We start from the raw sequence: 22,227 nt of genomic DNA, 5'->3' as shown, positions 1-22,227 counted from the left end.
CGGATCACTTGAGATCGGGAGTTTGAGACCAGCCTGGTCGACATGCTGAAACCCCATCTCTACTAAAAACAGTAGAGATGTGTGGTGGCGCACGCCTGTAATTCCAGCTACTTGGGTGGCTGAGGCATGAGAATCGCTTTAACCCGGGAGGCAGAGGTTGCAATGAGCAAAGATCATGCCACTACACTCTAGCCTGAGTGACAGAGCAAGATTCTGTCTCAAAAAAGCAAGCAAACAAACAAACAACAACAACAACAACAAAACGTGCACCACTGAGACACCGTTCAAGGAAAGGCTCGCTGTGCAGCTGCAGGGAGTGCGGTGGGCAGGCAGCCTCCAGCTGTCAGCTCCTTCAGGGTCTGCAGAGAACCACTTCCCCAAGCTCATGCCCTTTACCCCAAAACACTCTGCCACGCCATCCCTGCTCCAGAGCTCCCCGCTGGGCTGGCCAAGGCTTTGTGCGGTGCGGCTTGCATCTGTACTCAGCTCTCCCCCTGCCCAATCCTGCTTCCTCCTCCTTCCCTTTACATCAACTGATAAACCTCCTGTGCCCCAAGTCCCAGCTCAAATTCTGCTTCTAAAGAGCCTGCCCTGTGACACTGCCCAGTGAAACTAAGGGGTCCCAAGACTGCATCCACCAGGAGTTACCCCAGGGGAAAGCACATGAGTGGAATGGTCACTTTGTTTATCAGCTGAAGAGTAGTGGAAAGAGTCAGGAAAGCTCACCTGAGAAAACCAGAGGGTTGCAGCTCAAAGTCAAGGGTACAGGAAGTGACCCTAAGAAGGTCTCTGGCACTGTGTTCTATAAGGCTCAGCCCAACACAACCAAGCCGGTGAGCAGAGCAAGAAAACCCAGGACTGGCTTTTATTCAGAACATGTTTCCACCTGGTTCTGAGGGAATCGATATATCAAAAAGCTGGGCATAGTGGCTCACACCTGTAGTCCCAGCCACTTGAGAGGCAAGGGTGAGAAGATCTCTTGAGCCCAGGAGGCCAAGTCCAGCCTGGGCAGCAAGTGAGACCCTCCCCCATCTCTAAAATGAAGAAAGCAAAAAGTCCAAGGGAATAACAGATGGATTGCATGTTTCCGGAGCTGGGAAATCAGTCTGCGGGGAGTTCCTGAAACATGTAATATGCAGCATAGCTCAAGAAGCAGGTTGTTTTAACTTAGAAAAACTCAACAATGAAGAGTTTGAAAGTGGCTGGGTGTGGTGGTTCACACCTGTAATCCCAGCACTCTGGGAGGCCAAGGTGGGTGGATCACTTGAGGCCAGGAGTTCGAGACCAGCCTGACCAATGTGGCAAAACCTGTCTCTACTAAAAATACAAAATTTAGCTGGGCGTGGTGCCGTGCATCTGTGGTCCCAGCTACTCGGGAGGCTGAGGCACGAGAATAGCTTGAGGTTGCAGTGAGCCCAGATGGCGCCACTGCACTCTAGCCTGGATGACACAGCAAGATTCTGTCTCAAGGGGAAAAAAAAGAAGAAGAAGAAGAAAGTGGTGGTACTTGGCACTTGAATAATCTCTCTGATGCAAGAGTAAGTTATGTCGATGTGTTGAGAGCTGACCAGACCAACCCTGTTATGTAATGCTAGAGCATCACCATGGACAGATGGAGGACAAAGCCCCAGAGCCACCAGCCAGAACCTCAGTTAGCTGTGGTAGGAGGGGCTTAATGGCTTCTTCTGTATAATCGACTACTAATTTCTAACCACGATTACATTGTGGTCTGGAGCTTATGGCCACTATAAGTTGTTGTTTTGTTTTGTTTTGGAACTTACTGTTACTATTTAGAGAGAAGGTCTCACTCTGTTGCCGAGGCTGGAGTGCAGTGGCACGATCACGGCACATCTTTTCTATACAGATGAGGCTGTGAGTTAGAATTTGCCATCAGTGACTTCCCCTTTGAATAAGCACCTGAAAATGAACTTAGTATAGTCATGTCAAGGTCTCATAAGAGTGCTCAACATTGTACTGTAGCCACTTATATTCACTGCACGAGAGAACACCCAAGGTCACCAAAGTATCCTTTCTTGGGTCCACGGTGAGAAAATGGGTAAACCATGTGTCCACTTCCTCGCTTTTCCTCTATTGTCCACTAACCCTAACTGATACGCCCATTTCAATTTTTAGTGTCTGCTGTGAAGACTGCTTAATTTGATCCAACCATATGCATGAGCTTGGCTAGGATTCAGTTGGCTCTCTTCCATTCCTTTAGCTAAAGATTTGGTCTCTTGTATGGAATACAAGAATTCATGACTTGTATTTTCAATGTTGATCATGCCCTTCATCAATAAAAAGGGTCCTCTTTGACTGTCTAATGCTTTTTTCCCTTAATTTTATCTTGAACTTCTATTGTAACTGCTGTTTTCTCTCTTTACTTTTCTCATGCATTTTTATGCATCATTAAAAAACTTTCTGCATCATATTGATTCAGATATCATTTGGTTGTTTCTTGGAATATTCATTCAGTCTGAGTGCCCTTGTCATTTTTTTTTTTTTTTTTCTGAGACAGGTCTCACTCTGTCACCCAGGCTGGAGTGCAGTGGCACGATCTCGGCTCACCATAGCCTCTGCCTCCCAGGTTCAAGTGATTCTCCTGCCTCAGCCTCCTGAGTAGCTGGGACTACAGGTACATGCCACCACATCTGGCTAATTTTCGTATTTTTTTGGTAGAGACAAGGTTTCACTGTGTTGGCCAGGCTGGTCTCAAACTCCTGGCCTCAAGTGATCTACCCACCTCAGCCTCCGAAACTGCTAGGATTACAGGCGTGAGCTGCTGTGCCAACCTATCCCTGTTTTTAATTCCACTTGTGATTACCTTTAGGTTAAAAAAAAAAATACAGTTGAGGCCAGGCGCGGTGGCTCACGCCTGTAATCCCAGCACTTTGGGAGGCCGAGGAGGGTGGATCACAAGGTCAAGAGATTGAGACCATCCTGACCAACATGGTGAAACCCTGTCTCTACGAAAAATACAAAAATTAGCTGGATGTGGTGGTGGGCGCATGTAATCCCAGCTACTCGGGAGGCTGAGGCAGGAGAATCACTGGAACCCGGGAGGCAGAGGTCGCAGTGAGCCAAGATCATGCCACTGCACTCTAGCCTGGCGATACAGCTAGACTCCATCTCAAAAAAAAAAAAAAAATTGAATCTACATTTCTCTAATTATCAGCAGCAGAAATGAAAGAATATATATTCTCTCCTTTGTGAATGGGAATGTGAACTCTTCTGAGATCACAGAAACAGGGGTTTCGATGCTGTGAGAGTCACACAGGCAGGGTGGAGGCATACTTGGGATGTGAACCCCATGGGTCACATAGACTGCAGTTTGGAAATGCTGGGGTCAGACACACTAGGTATAGATCCTCATATTGACTGTGATATGAACACTTCTGGGTTCACACAAATAGGAATTTGGACACCTATGGGTCACACAGACTGGAGGGTGAACTTACGGGTTCAGGGACCAGGATGCCAACAATCCTCAGGCCACAAAGACTAGAATGTGGACACTCCTGGCCACATACATACTGGGACATGACTACTTCTGGTGTCACACAGAGCAGGGTGCAGAAATTCCTGGGGTCACACAGTGTCAGGTATAGATCCTAGGAGTGTCCACACCCTAGTCTGTGACTCCACTAGAACTCACATTTATTTCTGTGGACACTTTTGTCCACACTGCAGTCTCTCACCCCATTTTATCTGGACTGCAGTCTGCATTTCCTTAATAGTGACCACTGTGAAGCCCTTATAAGTCCAGTAATTTAATCTCCTATATTTGGGTTCAGATCTGAAGGCCACTAATGCTGAAGTATTTGCCATAAGCCCAGGTTTAAAGTGTAACCGAAGAGGCATGGATATAGAGACACTTAACAATGGTCCAGTCGGGCGCGGTGCCTCACGTCTGTAATCCCAGCACTTTGGAAGGCTGAGGCGGACAGATCACCTGAGGTCAGGAGTTCCAGACTAGCCTGGCCAACATGGTGAAACCCTGTCTCTACTAAAAATACAAAAAATTAGCCAGGCCTGGTGGCGCTCGCCTGTAGTCCCAGCTACTTGGCAGGCTGAAGCAGGAGAATCACTTGAGCCCCAGAGGCAGAGATTGCAGTGACCTGAGATCGTGCCACTGCACTCCAGCCTGGGCGACAGGGCAAGACTCCATCACAAAAAAAAAAAAAAAAAAAAAAAAAAGAAACTCTGTCTCAAAAACAAACAATGGTCCAAGTTCAAGGTCAGAAAATAGGGCATGGGTGATGGACTAGTTAACACATGCCAGGGCCAGTGCTTTATAAATAGGAAGGTATCAGCCAGGCGTGATAGCTCACCCCTGTAATCCCAGTACTTTGGGAGGTAGAGGCAGGCGGATCCCTTGAGGTCCAGGAGTTTGAGACCAGCCTGGCCAACATGGCGAAACCCTGTCTCTACTAAAAATACAAAAGTTAGCTGGGCATGGTGGTGCATGCCTGTAATACCAGTTACTCGGGAGGTGGGGGCAGAATCACTTGAACTCAGGAAGCAGAGGTTGCAGTAAGCTGAGATCGTGCCACTGCACTCCAGCCTGGACAACACAGTGAGACTGTCTCAAAAAAAAAAAAAAAAAAAAAAAAAAGGCCGGGCGTGGTGGCTCACGCCTGTAATCCCAGCACTTTGGGAGGCCGAGACGGGTGGATCACGAGGTCAGGAGATCGAGACCATCCTGGCTAACACGGTGAAACCCCATCTCTACTAAAAAATACAAAAACTAGCCGGGCGAGGTGGCGGGCGCCTGTAGTCCCAGCTACTCCGGAGGCTGAGGCAGGAGAATGGCGTGAACCCGGGAGGCGGAGCTTGCAGTGAGCTGAGATCCGGCCACTGCACTCCAGCCTGGGCTACAGAGCAAGACTCCGTCTCAAAAAAAAAAAAAAAAAAAAAAAAAAAGTTAACCACGCGTGGTGGCACGCACCGGTAATCCCAGCTACTCAGGAGGCTGAGGCAGGAGAATCACTTGAACCCGGGAGGCAGAGGTTTCAGTGAGCCAAGATCGTGCCACTGCACTCCAGCCTGGGTGACAAGAGCAAGACTCTGTCTCAATAAAAATAAAAAAATAAAATAAAACAGGAGGGTATTGATGGTAAACTCACTAACCAAAGTCCTTGTTTAAGGGGGCATTAACAGTGGTAGTTTTATCAGAGGTCTGTGTGGAAGGCAACACTACCAGAGAGGAATTTATAGCGGAAGAATGAACAGAGACCATAGTTTAAAGTCAGATGCGGACATTAATGATAGGAGAATTAATACACAGAGTTCAATAATAGACCAGAAAAAGCACTGATGATGGAATAAAGACACCCAGATTTGAGGTCAAGTAAGAGGGGCAAGGATTTTTAAATAGTTCTGCTTTAATTATTCTGTTGAATATCTAGACAAAGAGGAGAGATTTGATATTGGGATAGTTAGCAAATGCTTGAACTCAGACTAGAGGAACGTTCCAGGCATAACAGTTAACAGAGACCGTGGTTTAGGGTCAGACCAGAGAAAAAGGGATGAGGACAATCAAATTAATATCTAGGTTTGAGGTCAGTTCAGAGTGGACTCAAGTCTAGAATACTTAACAGAGCCTGGGGTTTGAGTTCACACTCTAGGGGCACTGGTGTTGGAAGAGATAACTATACAATTTCAATGACAGATCCACAGGACACTGGCGATGGAGCAGTTATCAGAGGATCAGATTCAAGGTCAAACCAGATGGGAGTTGGTGGTATATTTAACAGAAGACTGGTTTGAGAAGGCTTGGAGTGGAAGGATTTGGGGATAGTTAAATGGCTGTGTTGGCTAACTAGACCAGTAGATCTTTAAATATGAAATAGGAAATGTAAGTCCTGGTTAAGAATCAGACAGACTAGAGAGCAAGGATAGTGGAAGAGCTCTGATTAGGGACCAGGATGATACTGAATGTGGAATGACTAGAAAAGAGAACCCGGTGGCCAGGCGCGGTGGCTCATGCCTGTAATCCCAGTACTTTGGGAGGCCGAGGCGGGCAGAGCATGAGGTCAAGAGATTGAGACCATCCTGGCCAACATGGTGAAACCCTGTCTCTACTAAAAGTACAAAAATTAGCCGGGCGTGGTGGCACGTGCCTGTAGTCCCAGCTACTCGGGAGGCTGAGGCAGGAGAATCGCTTGAACCTGGGAGGCGGAGGTTACAGTGAGCTGAGATCGCGCCACCGCACTCCAGCCCTGGCAACAGAGCGAGACTCCGTCTAAAAAAAAAAAAGAAAAGAAAAGAGAACCCAGATTTTGAGAACATGTTCAGCCAGAAGAACATTGATGCTTAACAGGAGACCAGATTTGAGATCAGACCAATTGATGGTGTGAGTCAAAATGGCCTACATTCAAAGTCAGATGAGAAGAGACTGAAGGTTGAACAGTTAAAAAGAAGACCAGGCATGACCCATGTGGCACTGTTGGATGAAAAGTGAACCGAGGTTCAGGTTTGATTCGAGACCAGAAGGACCTTGAAGCTAGAACATCAAATGAAGGTCAGCCGGGTGCGGTGGCTCACGCCTGTAATCCCAGCACTTTAGGAGCCAAAGCAGGAGGATCACTTGAGGTCAGGAGTTTGAGACCAGCCTGGCCAACATGGTGAAACCCCATCTCTACTAAAAATACAAAAATTAGCTGGGCGTGGTGGCAGGCACCTGTAATCCTGGCTACGCGGGAGACTGAGGCAGGAGAATCGCTTGAACCCAGGAGCAGGAGGTTGCAGTGAGCCGAGATCATGCCGCTGCAGTCCAGCCTGGGCAACAGAGCGAGACTCTGTCTTAAAAAAAAAAATAAATAAAAATAAATAAATAAAGTGCCTGGGTTTGAGGTCATAGGTGCTGGTGAAAGAAACATTAAGAGATGCCCAGGGCCGGGTGCGGTGGCTCACGCCTGTAATCCCAGCACTTTGAGAGGCGAAGGTGGGCGGATCATAAGGTCAGGAGATCGAGACCATCCTGGCCAACATAGTGAAACCCCGTCTCTACTAAAAAATACAAAAAAATTAGCCAGGTGTGGTGGCAGGCGCCTGTAGTCCCAGCTACTCAGGAGGTTGAGGCAAGAGAATGGCATGAACCCGGGAGGCGGAGCTTGCAGTGAGCCGAGATGGCACCACTGCACTCCAGCCTGGGCAACAGAGCAAGACTCTATGTCAAAAAAAAAAAAAAAAAGAGAGAGATGCCCAGGTCTGAGGTCAGACCAAAGAGTCAATGATAGTAGACTAGTTAACAGAGGCCTGGGCTTAAGTGTAGACTCCATGGGCATTCATGGTACAACTGTTTTGTTGTTGTTTTTGTCGTTTGGGGTTTGAGACGGAGTTTTGCTCTTGTTGCCCAGGGCTGGGGTGCAATGGCGCGATCTTGGCTCACTGCAACCTCCGCCTGTTGGGTTCAAGCTATTCTCGTGCCTCAGCCTCCTGAGTAGCTGAGATTACAGGCATGCACCACCACTCCCAGCTAATTTTGTATTTTTAGTAGAGACGGTGCTTCTCCATGTTGGTCACGCTGGTCTCAAACTCCCGACCTCAGGTGACCCGCCTGCCTCGGCCACCCAAAGTGTTAGGATTACAGGCATGAGACACTGTGCCCAACCAGTGGTACAACCATTAATACAGAAGTGCAGATTGGAATTGACACCATAAGGGCATTGGTGGTGAAATAATTAACAGAGGCCCAGATGCAAGGTCAGGACTGAGGGTCCTCGAGGTTGGAACGGAGCAAAAGGGCGCTGATCACAAAATACAGTAGTCAATAGAAGCCCAAGTTCAGTTCAAGGTCAGATCAGAAGTCAATTGCTAGTGAAATATTATACAGTAGCCCTGGTTTGAGATTTGACCAGTGGTACACCAGTGGGGTAATAGTTAACAAAGGCCCAGCTTCGTTCTGAGACCAGAGAGGCTTTTTTTTCTTTTCTTTTTTTTTTTTTTTTTTGACAAGTCTTGCTCTGTCACCAGACTGGAGTGCAGTGGCGCAATCTTGGCTCACTGCAACCTCCGCCTGTTGGGTTCAAGCTATTCTTGTGCCTCAGCCTCCTGAGTAGCTGGGATTACAGGCACACGCCACCAAATCCAGCTAATTTTTGCATTTTTAGTAGAGATGGGGTTTCACCACGTTGGGCAGGATGGTCTCAATATCCTGACCTCGTGATCCACCACCTTGGCCTCCCAAAGTGCTGGGATTACAGGCGTGAGCCACTGCGCCCAGCCATTTTTTTTGTTTTTTTGTTTTTTGTTTTTGACATGGAGTCTCCCTCTGTCGCCCAGGCTGGAGTGGAGTGGCGCGATCTCGGCTCACTGCAACCTCCGCCTCCCGGGTTCAAGCGATTCTCCTACCTCAGCCTCCTGAGTAGCTGGGACTACAGGCGCCCGCCACCACGCCCAGCTAATTTTTTCATATTTGTAGTAGAGACAGGGTTTCACCGTGTCAGCCAGGATGGTCTTGATCTCCTGACCTCGTGATCTGCCCGCCTTGGCCTCCTAAAGTGCTGGGATTACAGGTATGAGCCATCGCGCCTGGCCCAGAGAGGCTCTTGATGGTAAAGTAGTTGACAAACACACAGGTTCAAAGTCAGACAAAGGGCAGGGAACAATTAATCAAAGCCTCGATTTGAGGCAAGACCAGAGGGGCATTGATAGTGGAATGGTTGACAGAGCTTCAGATCTGATGTGAAACCAGTGATGCTGGACAAGTTAACCGAGGCCCGAATGCGACTGATAACACTCTTTTTATTCTTTCTGCATTATCTATTCCCCCTCAGGTGGTGAGTCAAGAAAAGTACCACCAAGATGAGTTTAAAGTAGAATGTCAAATCTGCCACCTCAAAATTTCACAAAGAGGAGACCCCCAAAATCATGCACAATATTCATGATCAATCATCTTGAATCTAGACTCAATAGAGAATGTGGAGTGTAAACAAAAGAAGAAAAATGTTAGCGAAAAAGGAGGTTCCTCAAAATTATCTTGCCATCCACAGACCTTGGTGGAAACTGAGCATCTGTGTGGTGTTGCATACTGTGCAGAAAAACAGTAACAGAGCAGGCCTCAACTGCGATCTTTGGAAAGGCCTGCTTCAAGGTTGGCCCTTGACTGGTGTCTAGGAACATAGATTCCAGGAGGGTTCCCACCATTCCCTAAGAGATAAGAACGGCTCACTCTGGCCGGGCGTGGTGGCTCACACCTGTAATCCCAGCACTTTGGGAGGCCAAGGTGGGAGGATCACTTGAGCCCAGGAGTTCAAGACCAGCCTGGGCAACATGGTGAAACCCATCTCTACAAAAATCAGCTGGGGTTGTGGTGGTGCATGTCTGTGGTCCCAGCTACTTTGGAGGCTGAAACAGCAGGACTGCTTGAGCCTGGGAGGTTGAGGCTGCAGCGAACCGTGTTTGAGCCACTGCACTCCAGCCTGGGCAACAAAGTGAGACCCTGTCTCAAAAAAAGAAAAAAATAAAAAATAAAAAAGAATGGCTTACTCTACCTAAGCTGTTTGTATAAAAAAGTGGGCCGGGAGCAGTGGCTCACGCCTGTAATCCCAGTATTTTGGGAGGTCGAGGTGGGCGGATCACAAGGTCAAGAGATGGAGACCAGCCTGGCCAATATGGTGAAACCCCGTCTCTACTAAAAATACAAAAGTTAGCTGGGCATGGTGGCACGCGCTTGTAGTCCCAGCTACTCAGGAAGCTGAGGCAGAATTGCTTGAACCCAGGAGGCAGAGGTTGCAGTAAGCCGAGATCGCACCACTGCACTCCAGCCTGGCGACAGAGCGAGACTCCGTCTCAATAATAATAATTTAAAAAGGTGATTTATGCTGAGCCCCTGCTTTCCTTTTGGGAGTCTGGGATTTGGGTAGGTGCCAGGCAGGGGGTGCCTGTGTGACCATACCCCAGTAAAAACTTGATACCAGCCAGGCGCTCACGCCTGTAATCCCAGCAGTTTGGGAGGCTGAGGTGGGAGGATCACTTGAGGTCAGGAGTTCAAGACCAGCCTGGCCAACATGGTGAAACTCCATCCCTACTAAAAATACAAAAATTAGCTGGGCTTGCTGGTGTGCGCCTGTAGTCCCAGCTATTCGAGAAGCTGAGGCCCAAGGATCGCTTGAACCCAGGAGGTGGAGGCTGCAGTGAGCCGAGATCACGCCATTGCATTCCAGCCTGGGCATCAGAGCAAGACCCCCCCCAAAATAAAACAAAACAAAACAACAACAACAACAAAAAACTTCTGAGTGCTGAGTCTCTAATTGAGCTTCCTTGGTTGACAACATTTCGCATGTATTGTCACAACCCATTACTGTGAACCGAGCACATCTTCTGTGACTCCAATGAGAGAGGAGCCCTGGAAACTTGTCACTGGGTCTCTCTGGGAGTTGGTCCTGCACACCATTTCTTTTTGTTGATTTTGCTCTATATCTTTTTGTTGTAATAAATCAATCATAGCCATGAATACAACCACATACTGAGTCTTGGAAGTCCTCCTAGCAAATCACTGGGCCTGGGACTGGTATTGGGGACCATGACACACACACACATACATGACCTTTACCACGGGAACAATCTAGCTCACTGATGTCCCTATCTCACCACCATGTACCCTGAGGTCTATTAGATGGAAGTGCCAGATAGAAATGCTTGGGGTAAAAGTAACCACACTGTCAAATAACTGGACTGAACAAACGGGAGATTATTTCCCTCCAACAAGACTGTTGGTGCGAGTTCAGCAGCTCAGCAACACTGGACCAAGCTGGAGTCTCTACCAAGCTGTGGACTGACCCTAAGGTCCCAAGATGTCAGTCGCAGTTCCAGTCAACGCATATGTGGCAACAAATGGAGCTGAGGAGGAAGGGAGGGGATGGAGCAAGAGCCTCTTTGCTGCTTCAGGTAACTTTGACATTTTCTGGTGACACAGGCCACTGATAAGCAATTTTGGTTATTTACTCCCATCAATACTCAAACCTTTTTCTCCTCTCTCGGGGCTCCCCTCAAATACTTAACATCATTTTTTGGTCTCTAAGCTGTTCCAGGGCTGGAATTTGCACCCTGAACGGGGCTGGGAGGAGACAAGGGTGGTCTGAGGGATGGAGATTCCACCACACAGCAGGAGGCCCCAGGTCAGCCTTAACTTCCAGTTGCTCCTGCACCAGCTTGGGGCTCCAGGACCCAACACGTCTGCTCCCTGCTTTCAAGAAACAACACTATGCACAGAGAGAGGTGGAGCCCAGGCAAGGGCTGCTGTGTGGAGGAGTCTGGGAATATCGCCCCCTGAGGAGGCAGCAGAGTCCTGCAGCCTAACATGGTGAACCCGCTGGGGGTCCAACCCAATGTTCCCTGCCAACTCCTCCACTGTCACTACCCTGGTGCAAGTCCCCATCACTGCGCTCAGAGGGGTCTCCTGCTGGGTCCCCTGCTTCTACGCCCACCCCCAATTTGTTCCCTTCAGCAGCCAGAGGGAGCCTCTATGACCAAGTCAGATCATACCCCTCCTCTGCTTGAGACCTTCTGGTCACCCCCACTCAGAAAAAAAGCCAAAGTCCTCACTGTGGCCCATGAAGCATCTGGCCTGTCTGACCTCATCTACTGTCACACTCTGGTCCAGCAAGACTCTGGCATACACAATGATCCTTCTGGAGCGCTCTAGCCTAAGTGCCTTTAGGCTGGCTTTCTCTCTGCCTAGAATGTTCTCCCCCTACACTATGACTCCCACTCACTTCATTCAAGTCTTTATTTAAATGTCACCCTGAGCCAGGTGTGGTGGTTCACGCCTGTAATCCCAGCACTTTGGGAGGCTGAGGCGAGTGGATCGCTTGAGCCCAGGAGTTCGAGACCAGCCTGGGCAACATGGCGAGATCCCGTCTCTACTAAAAATACAAAAAGTACCCAGGTGTGGTGGCACACACCCATAGTCCCAGCTACTTGGGAGGCTTAAGTGAGGGCCACTTGAGTCCCGGAGATTGAGGCTGCAGTGAGCTATGGTCATGCCACTGCATTCCAACCTGGGTGACAGAGTGAGACCCTGTCTCAAGAACAAAAAAGTCACCCTGTCAGGATCATCTTCCCTGATGCTGTCACCATAAAGAGCCCACTCCCCCAACTTCTGTAGCTCTGTCTCCCATCCTTGCTTTATTTTCTTCACACCACTCATCATTAGCTGGCCTGTTCCGTATTTTTGTCTACTGTCTCCATTATGATGCAAGCCCAATGAGGGCAGGCATTTCTGTCAGTTTAGGTCAGAGCAGTATCCCCAGTGCCCAGAACAGTTCCTGGCACACGGTCGGGGCTCACTAATGTCTATCGAATGCATGAGTATGTAAAACAGTTAAGGCGGTGCCTGTGACCCAGCAGACATTCAATCAATGCTTGTGGAATGAATGAATCCGTCGATGCATGAATGCACGAATGAGTCAATGAACCCCGTTCCACTGTGTTCCTGGAGCTGCCCGCTGCCCTGCCCGTCCCTGGCAGAGTTGGGAGCTGGCCCTCAGCACGACCACCGAAACTTTATTTACAACACGAGGCTGGAGTAAGAGGGGTGGGATGGAGGACAGCAGCAGGGCTGACAGGACCCTACTTCTGCTCCCGCCTCCAGACGATGACCATGCCGCTGGCGTCACTGGAGGCCAGTAGGCTCTCGTCGCAGTTGAAGCTGACATCAAGCACAGGTGCACTGTGGCCCTGCAGCTTGTTGACGGCAGCCTTGGCCGCCCGCTCCACATCAAAGAAGTGCACGCACATGTCCTCACTGCCCGTCACTGTCGGGGTGAGAGGGAGAGGCCATCGGGAGGCGCCTGGGGTGCCCGTGGTGGGAAGTCCCTGAGGTGTCTGAGGTGTTGAAGGGTGTATGTCCGAGGTGTGAGGTCCTAGCATGGCTTGGGGAGGTTTGAGGGGGCCCCATCCCTAGATGGGAGGTCGCCTGGCTGTTTCGGTACTGTGTGCAGAGTGCGAGGTCTCTGGGCTGTTTGGGGGGAAGTGCGTTCAAAGTGTGAGTTTTCATCACTTCTTGGCCTTTTGGCTGAGACCAAGTGCAAACTGTGAGTTCTCTGAGCTGTTTGGAGCTGTGAGTCCCAGAGTGAGGCTGTTGGGGCAGGAGGGGTCATGAGGCCTAGGAAGTCAGGGCATCAGAGTGTCATGATGTCTGAGCCAGGCTGGCACCAGCCCTGGCTCCTGCCCCTCCCCAGTCACCCAGATCCCCTGTCCCTACAGGACTCACCCACGCAGGCCCCCTGGCGGAACGACATGAGGGGACAGAAGATGCTGCGCACAGGATGTGAGCTCTGCTCGATGGGGAAGCTTCTCTTCAGCTGCAGGGTCCCCTCGTTGTCTACCACCCTGACAGGAGGACAGACCGGGTCAAAACACAGCCCCAGCAGGGAGACAAGTTGTGGGCCTATGTCCCCACCCCTGTGCCTAAGTTCTTTTCAAGGTGCATGAAACCCGTTTTTTGTTTTAGTTTTTGAGACAGGATCTCACTCTGTCACCCAGGCTGGAGTATAGTGGTGCGATCATGGCTCACTGCAGCCTCAACCTCCCAGGCTCAAGTGATCCTCCCGCCTCAGCCTCCCGAGTAGCTGGGACTACCTATAGGCACACACCACACCCAGCTTATGACACCCAATTCTGAGATGACTGCATAAACTATAAATAGGGGCTGATGTGTGAGTTACTGATGGTTCAGAAACCATCTCTGTTGGTATAAATGGGAGCCTCTGCAGTTTCATTCACTAGCTTTTCTTTCTAAGGGTCTCTAAAAGATCCTGGTGTTAAGACAGGCACAAAGAGAGGAAATAAACACACTATGGTACGCCCACACTGTGGAAAACTGCACAGCCCTTAGAATAAACCACAGTCCCCACAGGTGACCTGGGGGGTTGCCACAAGGCATCGCATGGTGAGAAACTTGAAATGTAGGAAAGGCCATTTCTTTTTTCTTTCTTTTTTTTTTTTTTTTTTTTTTTTGAGACGGAGTCTCGCTCTGTCACCCAGGCTGGAGTACAGTGGCCGGATCTCAGCTCACTGCAAGCTCCGCCTCCCGGGTTTACGCCATTCTCCTGCCTCAGCCTCCGGAGTAGCTGGGACTACAGGCGCCCGCCACCACGCCCGGCTAATTTTTTGTATTTTTAGTAGAGACGGGGTTTCACCGTGTTAGCCCGGATGGTCTTGAACTCCTGACCTCGTGATCCGCCCGTCTCGGCCTCCCAAAGTGCTGGGATTACAGGCTTGAGCCACCGCGCCCGGCCTTTTCTTTCTTTTTTAAGAGATGGAGTCTGGCTCTGTCGTCCAGGCTGGAGTGCAGTGGCACCATCTCAGCTCACTGCAACCTCCGCCTCCCAAGTTCAAGCAATTCTCCAGCCTCAGCCTCCCGAGTAGCTGAGATTATAGGCACCTGCCACCAAGCTCAGCTAATTTTTGTATTTTTAGTACAGAAGGGGATTTGCCATGTTGGCCAGGCTGGTCTCGGACTCCTGACCTCAGGTGATCCACCCGCCTTGGCCTCCCAAAGTGCTGGGATTACAAGCGTAAGCCACTGTGCCTGGCCAGAAAAGGCCATTTCTTTAAAATGTCTTTCCTTCAAAACTGTGGTGGGAGCTAGGCAAGGTGGCTCACGCCTGTAATCCCAGCACTTTGGGAGGCCAAAGTGCGTGGATCACTTGAGGCCATGAGTTCGAGACCAGACTGGGTAACACAGCAAAACCTCATCTCTACAAAAAATAGATTAAAAAAGTTGGCCGAGCATGGTGGCGTGTGCCTGTAATCTCAGCTACTTAGGCTGAGGTGGGAGAATCGCATGAGCCCAGGAATTGGAGGTTGCAGTGAGCCATGATCATGCCACTGCACTCCAATCTGGGTAACAGCAAAACCCTGTCTCACAAACAAAAACACACGCGGATATGTGTACACGCCTAGGATTTGTAGACAGACAAGGATATGTGGAAAGATGTGGATCGTTAATGGGCTTTACTGTGGCAGAAGGAGGCCAGAGGTGGCAGGAGGAAGAAAGGAGAGGCTGTGGGAAATGGGTACAAACTTAAGGGTACACTTAAATTTTTAAAAATTTAAGTATATATAGAAATTGTTTAAAAAGGAGGAGAGAAATAAAGGGGTAGAATAAAAAGCATCCTCTTAGGCAGTGGTTTTCAGGCCTGGCTAGATATCGCTTAGGGAATTTCTCAATCTACCAATGCCCAGGCCCATCCCAAAGCTTCTGAAATTACTGGCCTGCAGAGGGGCCCGGGCAAGAGTTTTTGAAGCTCTTCAGGTCATTTCAATGTGTGGCCCAGGCTGAGAACTGCATTTGGGCAACATGACAGATGTGAGTGGGGACAGTAAACCCCAAATTGCCCCCCGCAAAAACAAAAACAATAAAAGAAAAAAGAAAGGAAAACAGGCCTCTGCTTTAGGTAGCCCTAATCTATTTTATGCTTCAGTTTGCTCGCCTGCAAAATGGAAATAATAACAGCACCTACCTCACAGGTCGGTGCAAGGATTCAATATGGTGATACGTGGAAACTGCTTCGAACGGGCCTGGCCGCAGTGATTGCTGTAAACGCGCTCACTATTGCTATTACTGTTAACTGCTACTACTGCTCCCTCAATTAAATTAACCTGATGGAGGAGATGAGCTACTGTCCCAGTGTGCTGGAGGAGGCAGGCCCTCCATCTCCAGGAGGCCCTGATGGGGGACCCACCTGTAGAGCAGCAGCTTGTTGAGGCAAGCATTGATGAGCAGTGAGGGATCCCGGGCCTCGCGGCTGACCCAGGACCGGGCTGAGATGCTGGTCACAGGGCTCCCCTCATGCACCACCAGACGCTTGGCTTTAGTCAGCTTCCCTGCAGCAGCAGAGGGAGGGAAGGCAAAGGCGAGGGTGAGGGCTGTGCCCTGGAAGGGCTGGAGGGCGAGCACTCAGATGCAGGCCTGCTGTCTGCCTACCCGTGGCCATGTCGAAGAGGAAAGAGAAGACACTGCCCCGGTCATCACCCGCCCAGAGCAGCCGGCCAGGGGCATCAAAGGACAGAGCAAGGACACGGCCCGTCAGCTTGCTGGAGCCCCCCTTCACTTTCTTGCCCGTGGAGATGTTCATGACATGCACGTTGTGCTTGGCGTTCCCCACCTGTGGGGAGAATGCACAGACCATCATCCTGCTCCCAGCCAGGCCCTCCTTGAGTCTGACCACAATGGGGCTGCTGTTGATGCGACTGGCTAGTCCCTGAGTCTATTCACAGTGCGGCTGTGGCAGGTAGACAAGGTGACCAGGCATGAATCCACCTCCCTAGCCAGCCCCTTTTGCAATCTGCCCAGAGTAGGCCACCTGCTTATGGGACTAAAGGGCCTTCGGAGCCATCATGCTGCCCCTTGGTTGGTCCTCCCACAGTGTGAGAACCACAGGGCCCATCTAGGCCTGTGATCCCAGCTTTCCCCTGCTCCCTGGCTGCTCCTTTCTGGAACTTGTGGGGCTGCTGCTGATGTGGGGAGAATCCCGGCCCACAAGCTCACCCTTAGTCGGTTCCTCTGCAGTTCACCCCACCCCACTCCGGGTTACACCAGACTTTCTAATGTCCTTCCCCTGCTCTCTGACCAATCTACCCTGGAGTCTGACATGGTGGGGCCACTGACAGACCAGACAAGGCTCAGCCTCATCATCCTGCTCCTCAGAGGTAGCCCCTGCAGTTGGAAAACTGTAGGACTGCAGCTGATGGGACCAAAGGGGCCCCAGAGCCAGAACCCTGCCCCTGGCCAGTGCTCCCTGGAGTATACCACAGCAAGGCCATCCCAGACCAAGAATGGCACTCCCCTTTTTTTTTTTTTTTTTTTGAGACGGAGTCTCGCTCTGTCACCCAGTGGCACCAGCTCGGCTCACTGCAAGCTCTACCTCCCAGGTTCATGCCATTCTCCTGCCTCAGCCTCCCGAGTAGCTGGGACTACAGGCGCCCGTCACCACGCCCGGCTAAGTTTTTGTATTTTTAGCAGAAACGGGGTTTCACTGTGTTAGCCAGGATGGTCTCGATCTCCTGACCTCGTGATCCACCCGCCTCAGCCTCCCAAAGTGCTGGGATTACAGGCGTGAGCCACCACGCCCGGCCCACTCCCCTGTCTTCTGATTTGCTTCCCTTTTAAGTCTGACCACACTAGGACTGCTGTGACGAGATTGGGCGGGTGCGGGGGGATCCTAGGCCCCCCTGGCTGTCCCTCCTTATACTCTGAATCCCTCAGATGGCCTTCCTGACCCAGCCCATCAGCCCTTGATGAGTGGGTGTCCTGGAGCCTGACCACGGTGAGGTTGTTGTTGACGGGCTGGAAGGTGCAGCAGAGCAGTTCAGCGCCATCAGGGTCAGGGATCTCCCGGATGCAGCGGCCATCCTCAGAGGCCCAGATGCGCATGGTGGCATCCAGTGAGGTGGACACGAGGATGTCATTGGAGAGGGACCAGGCGAAGTCAGAGACACCACGGGTGTGGCCCCGTAGCACACGAAGCACTGTGGGTGGGGCGGGCACCAGCTGGCACAGGGAGATGCTGCCGTCGAGTGAGCAGCAGGCCAGGCGGTGCCGGTCATCATTCGCGAAGCGCACCCTTGGGACTGCAATGCCAAGAAGCCATTAGTGGGAGTCTGCACACTCATTGGGCACTTTTCTCTCTAAAAGGCTCTGACGTGTGTGCCAGGGGCTGGGGCCCCACGGCATGAGGCACAGTGGCCTCAGCAAAGGGCTTTCCTTGGCTGACAAAGGGAACTGTAACCCCAGAAGACTCTCTGCCAAAACTCCCTAAGTCTTAGCAGCTCCTTTGCAGATTGCAAGTCTTCTGCAATGTGAGAAAGTTCCTGTCTTAGGGAACACTTTATAATCAAGTTCTTGGCAGTTTGCAAAACCCTTGACACTGTAGCCCACTCTGCCCTCTGCAAGGGGATTTATCATCAGCAAAGGCTTTGAACTCTTCCAAGTGACTCAGGAACCCAGGCAGCCTGCTGCAAAGGGCTCTCTTAGGCTTCTGAGGCCCTTTCCAATAGACGAAGCACTGAGACTCTGCAGACCACTTTGCAGAGGGATTTTCAGTCTGCAAAAGGCTTTACGGATGGTCATTCCTCCTTTGGAGGTGTGCCAGGGGCCTTGGATTCAGAAAAGGATGCCTTGGTTGGTTGTCACAGTTTGGGCAAATGCTTGGTGATGGAACCCGCCACCCACTGGCTCACCTGCCTCATCCACGTGCTGGTCAAAAACATGGTACATGCCCGCAAAGGCATAGTTCTCGCTCAGTGATGTGTCCCCGGCCATGGCCCGACTTGCCTCTGCCGCTGACGTGGGCACCACGCTGCCAGGGGGCCTGGGCCCCAACAGGAAGTGAGGGGTGACAGGAGGTAGATGCAAAAGTGTTCAGTCTGCCATTGCCCCAGGGCCCCTCTCCTCCTCGCAACCCACCCCCAGCCTTGGTTGCCTCTGTGCATACCTGTCCTCATAGACAGCACGGTTCATCTGTGCCTGTAGCTGGTAGGAGCCTCGGCTGACAGAACGACGGTGCCCACGGGCCCCCAGGGCCCGAGGATCATCCTCAAAGTCCTGCAAATGGAAAGGGTCAGGGTGGGTGCATCCTGCAAAAAACCCGAGAACCTTTGAGGTGTGGAGCCCTGAAAATCTACCTAGAGCCAGATCACTTCTCACCGTGCCCCCTGCCACCACCACCGCTGCCCGCTTGTACAGTGGCTTCCTCATGAGTTCTGCTGTTCCTGCCCTCCCCCTGCTCAGCAGATACTCAAGACAGGGCTTGCTATATGTTTACTGACCTGTTTACCAAGTTTATTGTCTGTTTATTGATTTACTTGGCATATTATATTTTTGTCCTCTGCTGATGCAGAACAGTGCCCAGCAAAGAGCAGGTGCTTGATGAAAGTCAGTGGAGTGAATGTGTGCAGGCAGGGTATGCCCAGGGGGTGAATGTGGCCAGGAGCTCACCTCCATGCGGTCAAGGGTAGTGCGGCTACTGCGGACGATGCTGTTGCTATAGGCACGAGCACTGCCTGGCTCGGAGAGGGGTCCGTAGCGCTGGCCCAGCAGCTGCCCCCGAAGCCTCAGGTACTGCCGACGCAGCGCTGGGGGGTGCCCAGCCTTGGCATTCTCCCGCAGCAGCTGGCTGCGCCGGCGGATATACTGCGTCCGAAACTGTGGAAACGTTGGTGTGCGGTACGCGTTGTACCTGCAGGGTCAGGATGCAGGGCAGGCAGCAGGCACAGGACAGAGGGAATCAATCAGCTCGGGAGATAGGGCAGGAGAGTGAGGTGTGTGGCAGTGACTGGGGCCTGGGTGGTTAGAATGACTAGCAGTGGTGATGGGGGACCTCTTGGTCCTGCAGTGGGAGTGAGTCTGCAGTAATAATGAGCATGGTCATGAGGTCAGTTTGCAGACAACAGTGTCAGTCTGCTGCCCTGCTGGGGTCCATACGGGGTGACTGAGTCAGTGCAGACAATAACTGGGGTCGGTATACCAGGGCGACAGAAGTCAGAATGACATTAAGGGGGTCAGCGTTGGGAGGTGATGGGGTCAGAATGGGGATGTAAAAAAAAAAAAAAAGTCCAGGGGACACCCATAGGGGATAGGATGTCACTAGCCTGAGCCCCACCTCCCTCTCACAGGCAGCGTCGTTGCGCATGCCTGTATCTGACCACACTTTCCCGGCTTGCTGTTTAGAATCCTCTCCGGCCCAGCCAACTCACCGCGGGCGTGCCCGCCCCCGCTACTGCGCATGCTCACCTCCGGCATGCCCACGCAGCCGCATTAAGGCAAGTTCTCCGCCCAGCCTCACTTATCGCCATTGCGCATGCACCACAGTAAGTTCTGCTCCCATGGGCTTCGACCCCACGCCTCACCTCGCGTCCACTGCTAAGACTTGCTGCCACACCGCGGCCATTCCCCGGCCTCCTCCTCTGGCGTGTCCGCCCGCGGGAGCCTGCAGGACAAGGGCCTGGAATGTGAGCGTCCCGAGCGAAGGGATCTAGTTCCGTCCCGTCCGCCAGGCGACCACTGCCATAGACATCGAGTCCCTCCGCGCCGGAGATGTCACGAACTCCCACCCGGCTGTTACCATGGTCATCACCCCAGCCCTGCCCTTCCTGGGCAGCGCCGGGGTGACACACAGCGATTCAGAACAGACACCGCCCCTCCCCAGTCGCCATAGCAACGCCCCTCCCCCGCCTAGCATTCCTTGCTTGACATTCCCCATCCATCCTGTCCCCGCCGCCCTCCGCCTTCCCTTCTCAGGTCCAAGAGCATAGCCCGGGATCGGGAACCACCTCCGGGGCTGCCTCCGGTTCTTGAGGCCCCCCGGAGCGGCCCTGAGACCACTGTCGCCGGTTCCTTCTGTCTCTCCTCCCTTTCTCAGGCTCCAAGCAAGATGGCTGCCTGCTATCAGAAAGAGCTGCCGAGCCCAGAGCGAATCGATAGACATCCTTCCCAGGGTGTGGGAGTCTCGCAGGCGCATTGAGGGACATTCGCTTCAGGCCCAAGGACGGAGGCTCCACCCCTCGAGTTCTACCCACTCGTTAATGGCACTTTTTGTATATGGAAGGATAGTGTCTAAGGGACATAGCGTCAGGGGTGAGTTTGCGAATCATTCCCTAGAAATCAGAAGTACATTATAAAAAAGAGAAGAAACACGACTTTTAAAAGTGGTGTAGAGCCGGGCGCGGTGGCTTACGCCTGTAATCCCAGCACTTAGGGAGGCCGAGGCAGGTGGATCACTTGAGGCCAGGAGTTCAAGACCAGCCTGGCCAACATGGTGAAACCCTGTCTCTACTAAAACTACAAAAATTAGCCGGGTATGGTGGCGGGCGCTTGCAGTCCCAGCTACTCGGGAGGTTGTGACAGGAGGATTGCTTGAGCCCAGGACGCGGAGGTTGTAGTGAGCTAAGATCGCGCCACTGCACTCCAGCCTGGGTGACGGGAGTGAAACCCTGTCTTAAAAAAAAAAAAAAAAAAAAAGGGGGTGTAGGCCACTTTTTAGCAGCACAATCTTGTCCAAGCAAAACTTGAATAATGTAATAAAAAATCATCATATATGTAAAGACGCCTTGAAAGTTCACCAGTTCTTGCAGTGGGCCTCTGCACACCCCTGGGATGAATAAGGTCGGTTGTGTGTGTGTGACTGGGATGGTTGGACTTGGATGCCCCCAGAAAGCTTGAGGCTTGAGTTTCTAAAGACAGAAGATAGAATTAGGCAAAATAAGCTTTGGGGTTTGGATCCAAGGAGGCTATCTGAATCATCTCTATTTCAACTTCCAGCAGGAAGCTGCGTTTCAAATTGTTCATCTTAACGTTATCAGGGTAAACTTCCTGTTGGATCTTAACATCAACTGACATAAAATTCGAAGCTGTTATTTTCCACACTATTTTTATAACAAATACAATCAATTGAACAATGTTTTAAAGTCACTGAAAGATCCCACTGTATTGTATTGACTCAGCATCTCCCTTGTCCATGTAACAAGCTTATCAGTGTCTTTTAATATTAAATACTCTTTTGTAACATGATTGATAAAGAATAGACTCTATTTCACTGCACAAACGTGTAACGTTAACAAGAACAATATTTATGAGACAATGTGCTGGGTACTGTTCAAGGTATTTTATATATGTTAATCTATTTAATTTTTTTTTTTTTTTTTTGAGATGGGGTCTCACTCTGTCACCCAGGCTGGAGTGCAGTGACATGATCTTGGCTCACTGCAATCTCTGCCACCTGGGCTCAAGCAGTCCTCCCATGTCAGCCTCCCGGGAGCTGGGACCACAGGCATTTGACACCATGCCCGGATAATTTTTCTATTTTTGGTAGAGACAGGGTTTCACCATGTTGCCCAGGCTGGTCTCAAACTCCTGAGCTCAAGTGATTCGCCTGCCTCAGCCTCCCAATGTGCTAGGATTACAGGTGTGAGCCACTGCACCCGGCCAATTTAATCATAATAACTGAAGGTTGTGGGTCCTATTACTATCGCCAATTTACAGATGAGGATATTTGAAGCCCAGGGAATTCAAGGGTGACATTTTATGGAACTGGTTCCCTTAAGATTTTTTTTTTTTTTTTTTAAAGACATGGTGTCAACTGGGCATAGTGGCTTATGTCTGTAATCCCAGCACTTTGGAAGGCTGAGGTGGGAGGATCACTTGAGTCCAGGAGATTGAAACCAGCCTGGGGAACAAAGTGAGACCCCATCTCTACCAAAAATTAGTCAGGCATGGTGGTA

General features: G+C 51.0%; 1 protein-coding gene and 2 long non-coding RNA genes across 6 annotated transcripts; 1 reads left to right on the top strand and 2 right to left on the bottom strand.

Annotated features, from left to right (window-relative positions):
• The first annotated feature begins 1,496 nt into the window (after positions 1 to 1,496).
• On the top strand, positions 1,497 to 3,801 carry LOC144338596 (uncharacterized). The gene is made up of 2 exons (XR_013412841.1): positions 1,497 to 2,545; positions 3,120 to 3,801. It is a non-coding gene; the product is annotated as an uncharacterized LOC144338596 (long non-coding RNA).
• On the bottom strand, positions 2,338 to 3,372 carry LOC144338599 (uncharacterized). Its single transcript, XR_013412846.1, has 2 exons — positions 3,054 to 3,372; positions 2,338 to 2,599 (listed from the first exon to the last, which is right to left on the bottom strand). It is a non-coding gene; the product is annotated as an uncharacterized LOC144338599 (long non-coding RNA).
• An 8,625-nt stretch (positions 3,802 to 12,426) lies between the features above and the next one.
• Positions 12,427 to 20,403, bottom strand: WDR13 (WD repeat domain 13). Of its 4 annotated transcripts, none has more exons than XM_015127367.3 (10): positions 20,281 to 20,403; positions 19,742 to 19,937; positions 18,947 to 19,187; positions 18,444 to 18,553; positions 18,190 to 18,320; positions 17,273 to 17,580; positions 15,935 to 16,115; positions 15,693 to 15,834; positions 13,217 to 13,335; positions 12,427 to 12,758 (listed from the first exon to the last, which is right to left on the bottom strand). In XM_015127367.3, the coding sequence occupies exons 2-10, from the start codon at positions 19,801 to 19,803 to the stop codon at positions 12,574 to 12,576; spliced, it is 1,479 nt and encodes a 492-aa protein (XP_014982853.1). In that variant the 5' UTR covers positions 19,804 to 19,937; positions 20,281 to 20,403; the 3' UTR covers positions 12,427 to 12,573. The 4 variants fall into 4 exon arrangements, with proteins under 4 accessions (XP_014982853.1, XP_077844851.1, XP_014982852.2 ...); XM_077988725.1 differs by having other exon boundaries at positions 18,947 to 19,153; XM_015127366.3 differs by having other exon boundaries at positions 19,858 to 19,937.
• Between the last annotated feature and the right edge of the window lie 1,824 nt (positions 20,404 to 22,227).

Source organism: Macaca mulatta, chromosome X, assembly GCF_049350105.2.
Source record: "Macaca mulatta isolate MMU2019108-1 chromosome X, T2T-MMU8v2.0, whole genome shotgun sequence".
NCBI lineage: Eukaryota > Metazoa > Chordata > Mammalia > Primates > Cercopithecidae > Macaca > Macaca mulatta.
Note: the sequence above shows the minus strand (reverse complement) of the source record. Positions and strands in the feature narration are given on the sequence as shown.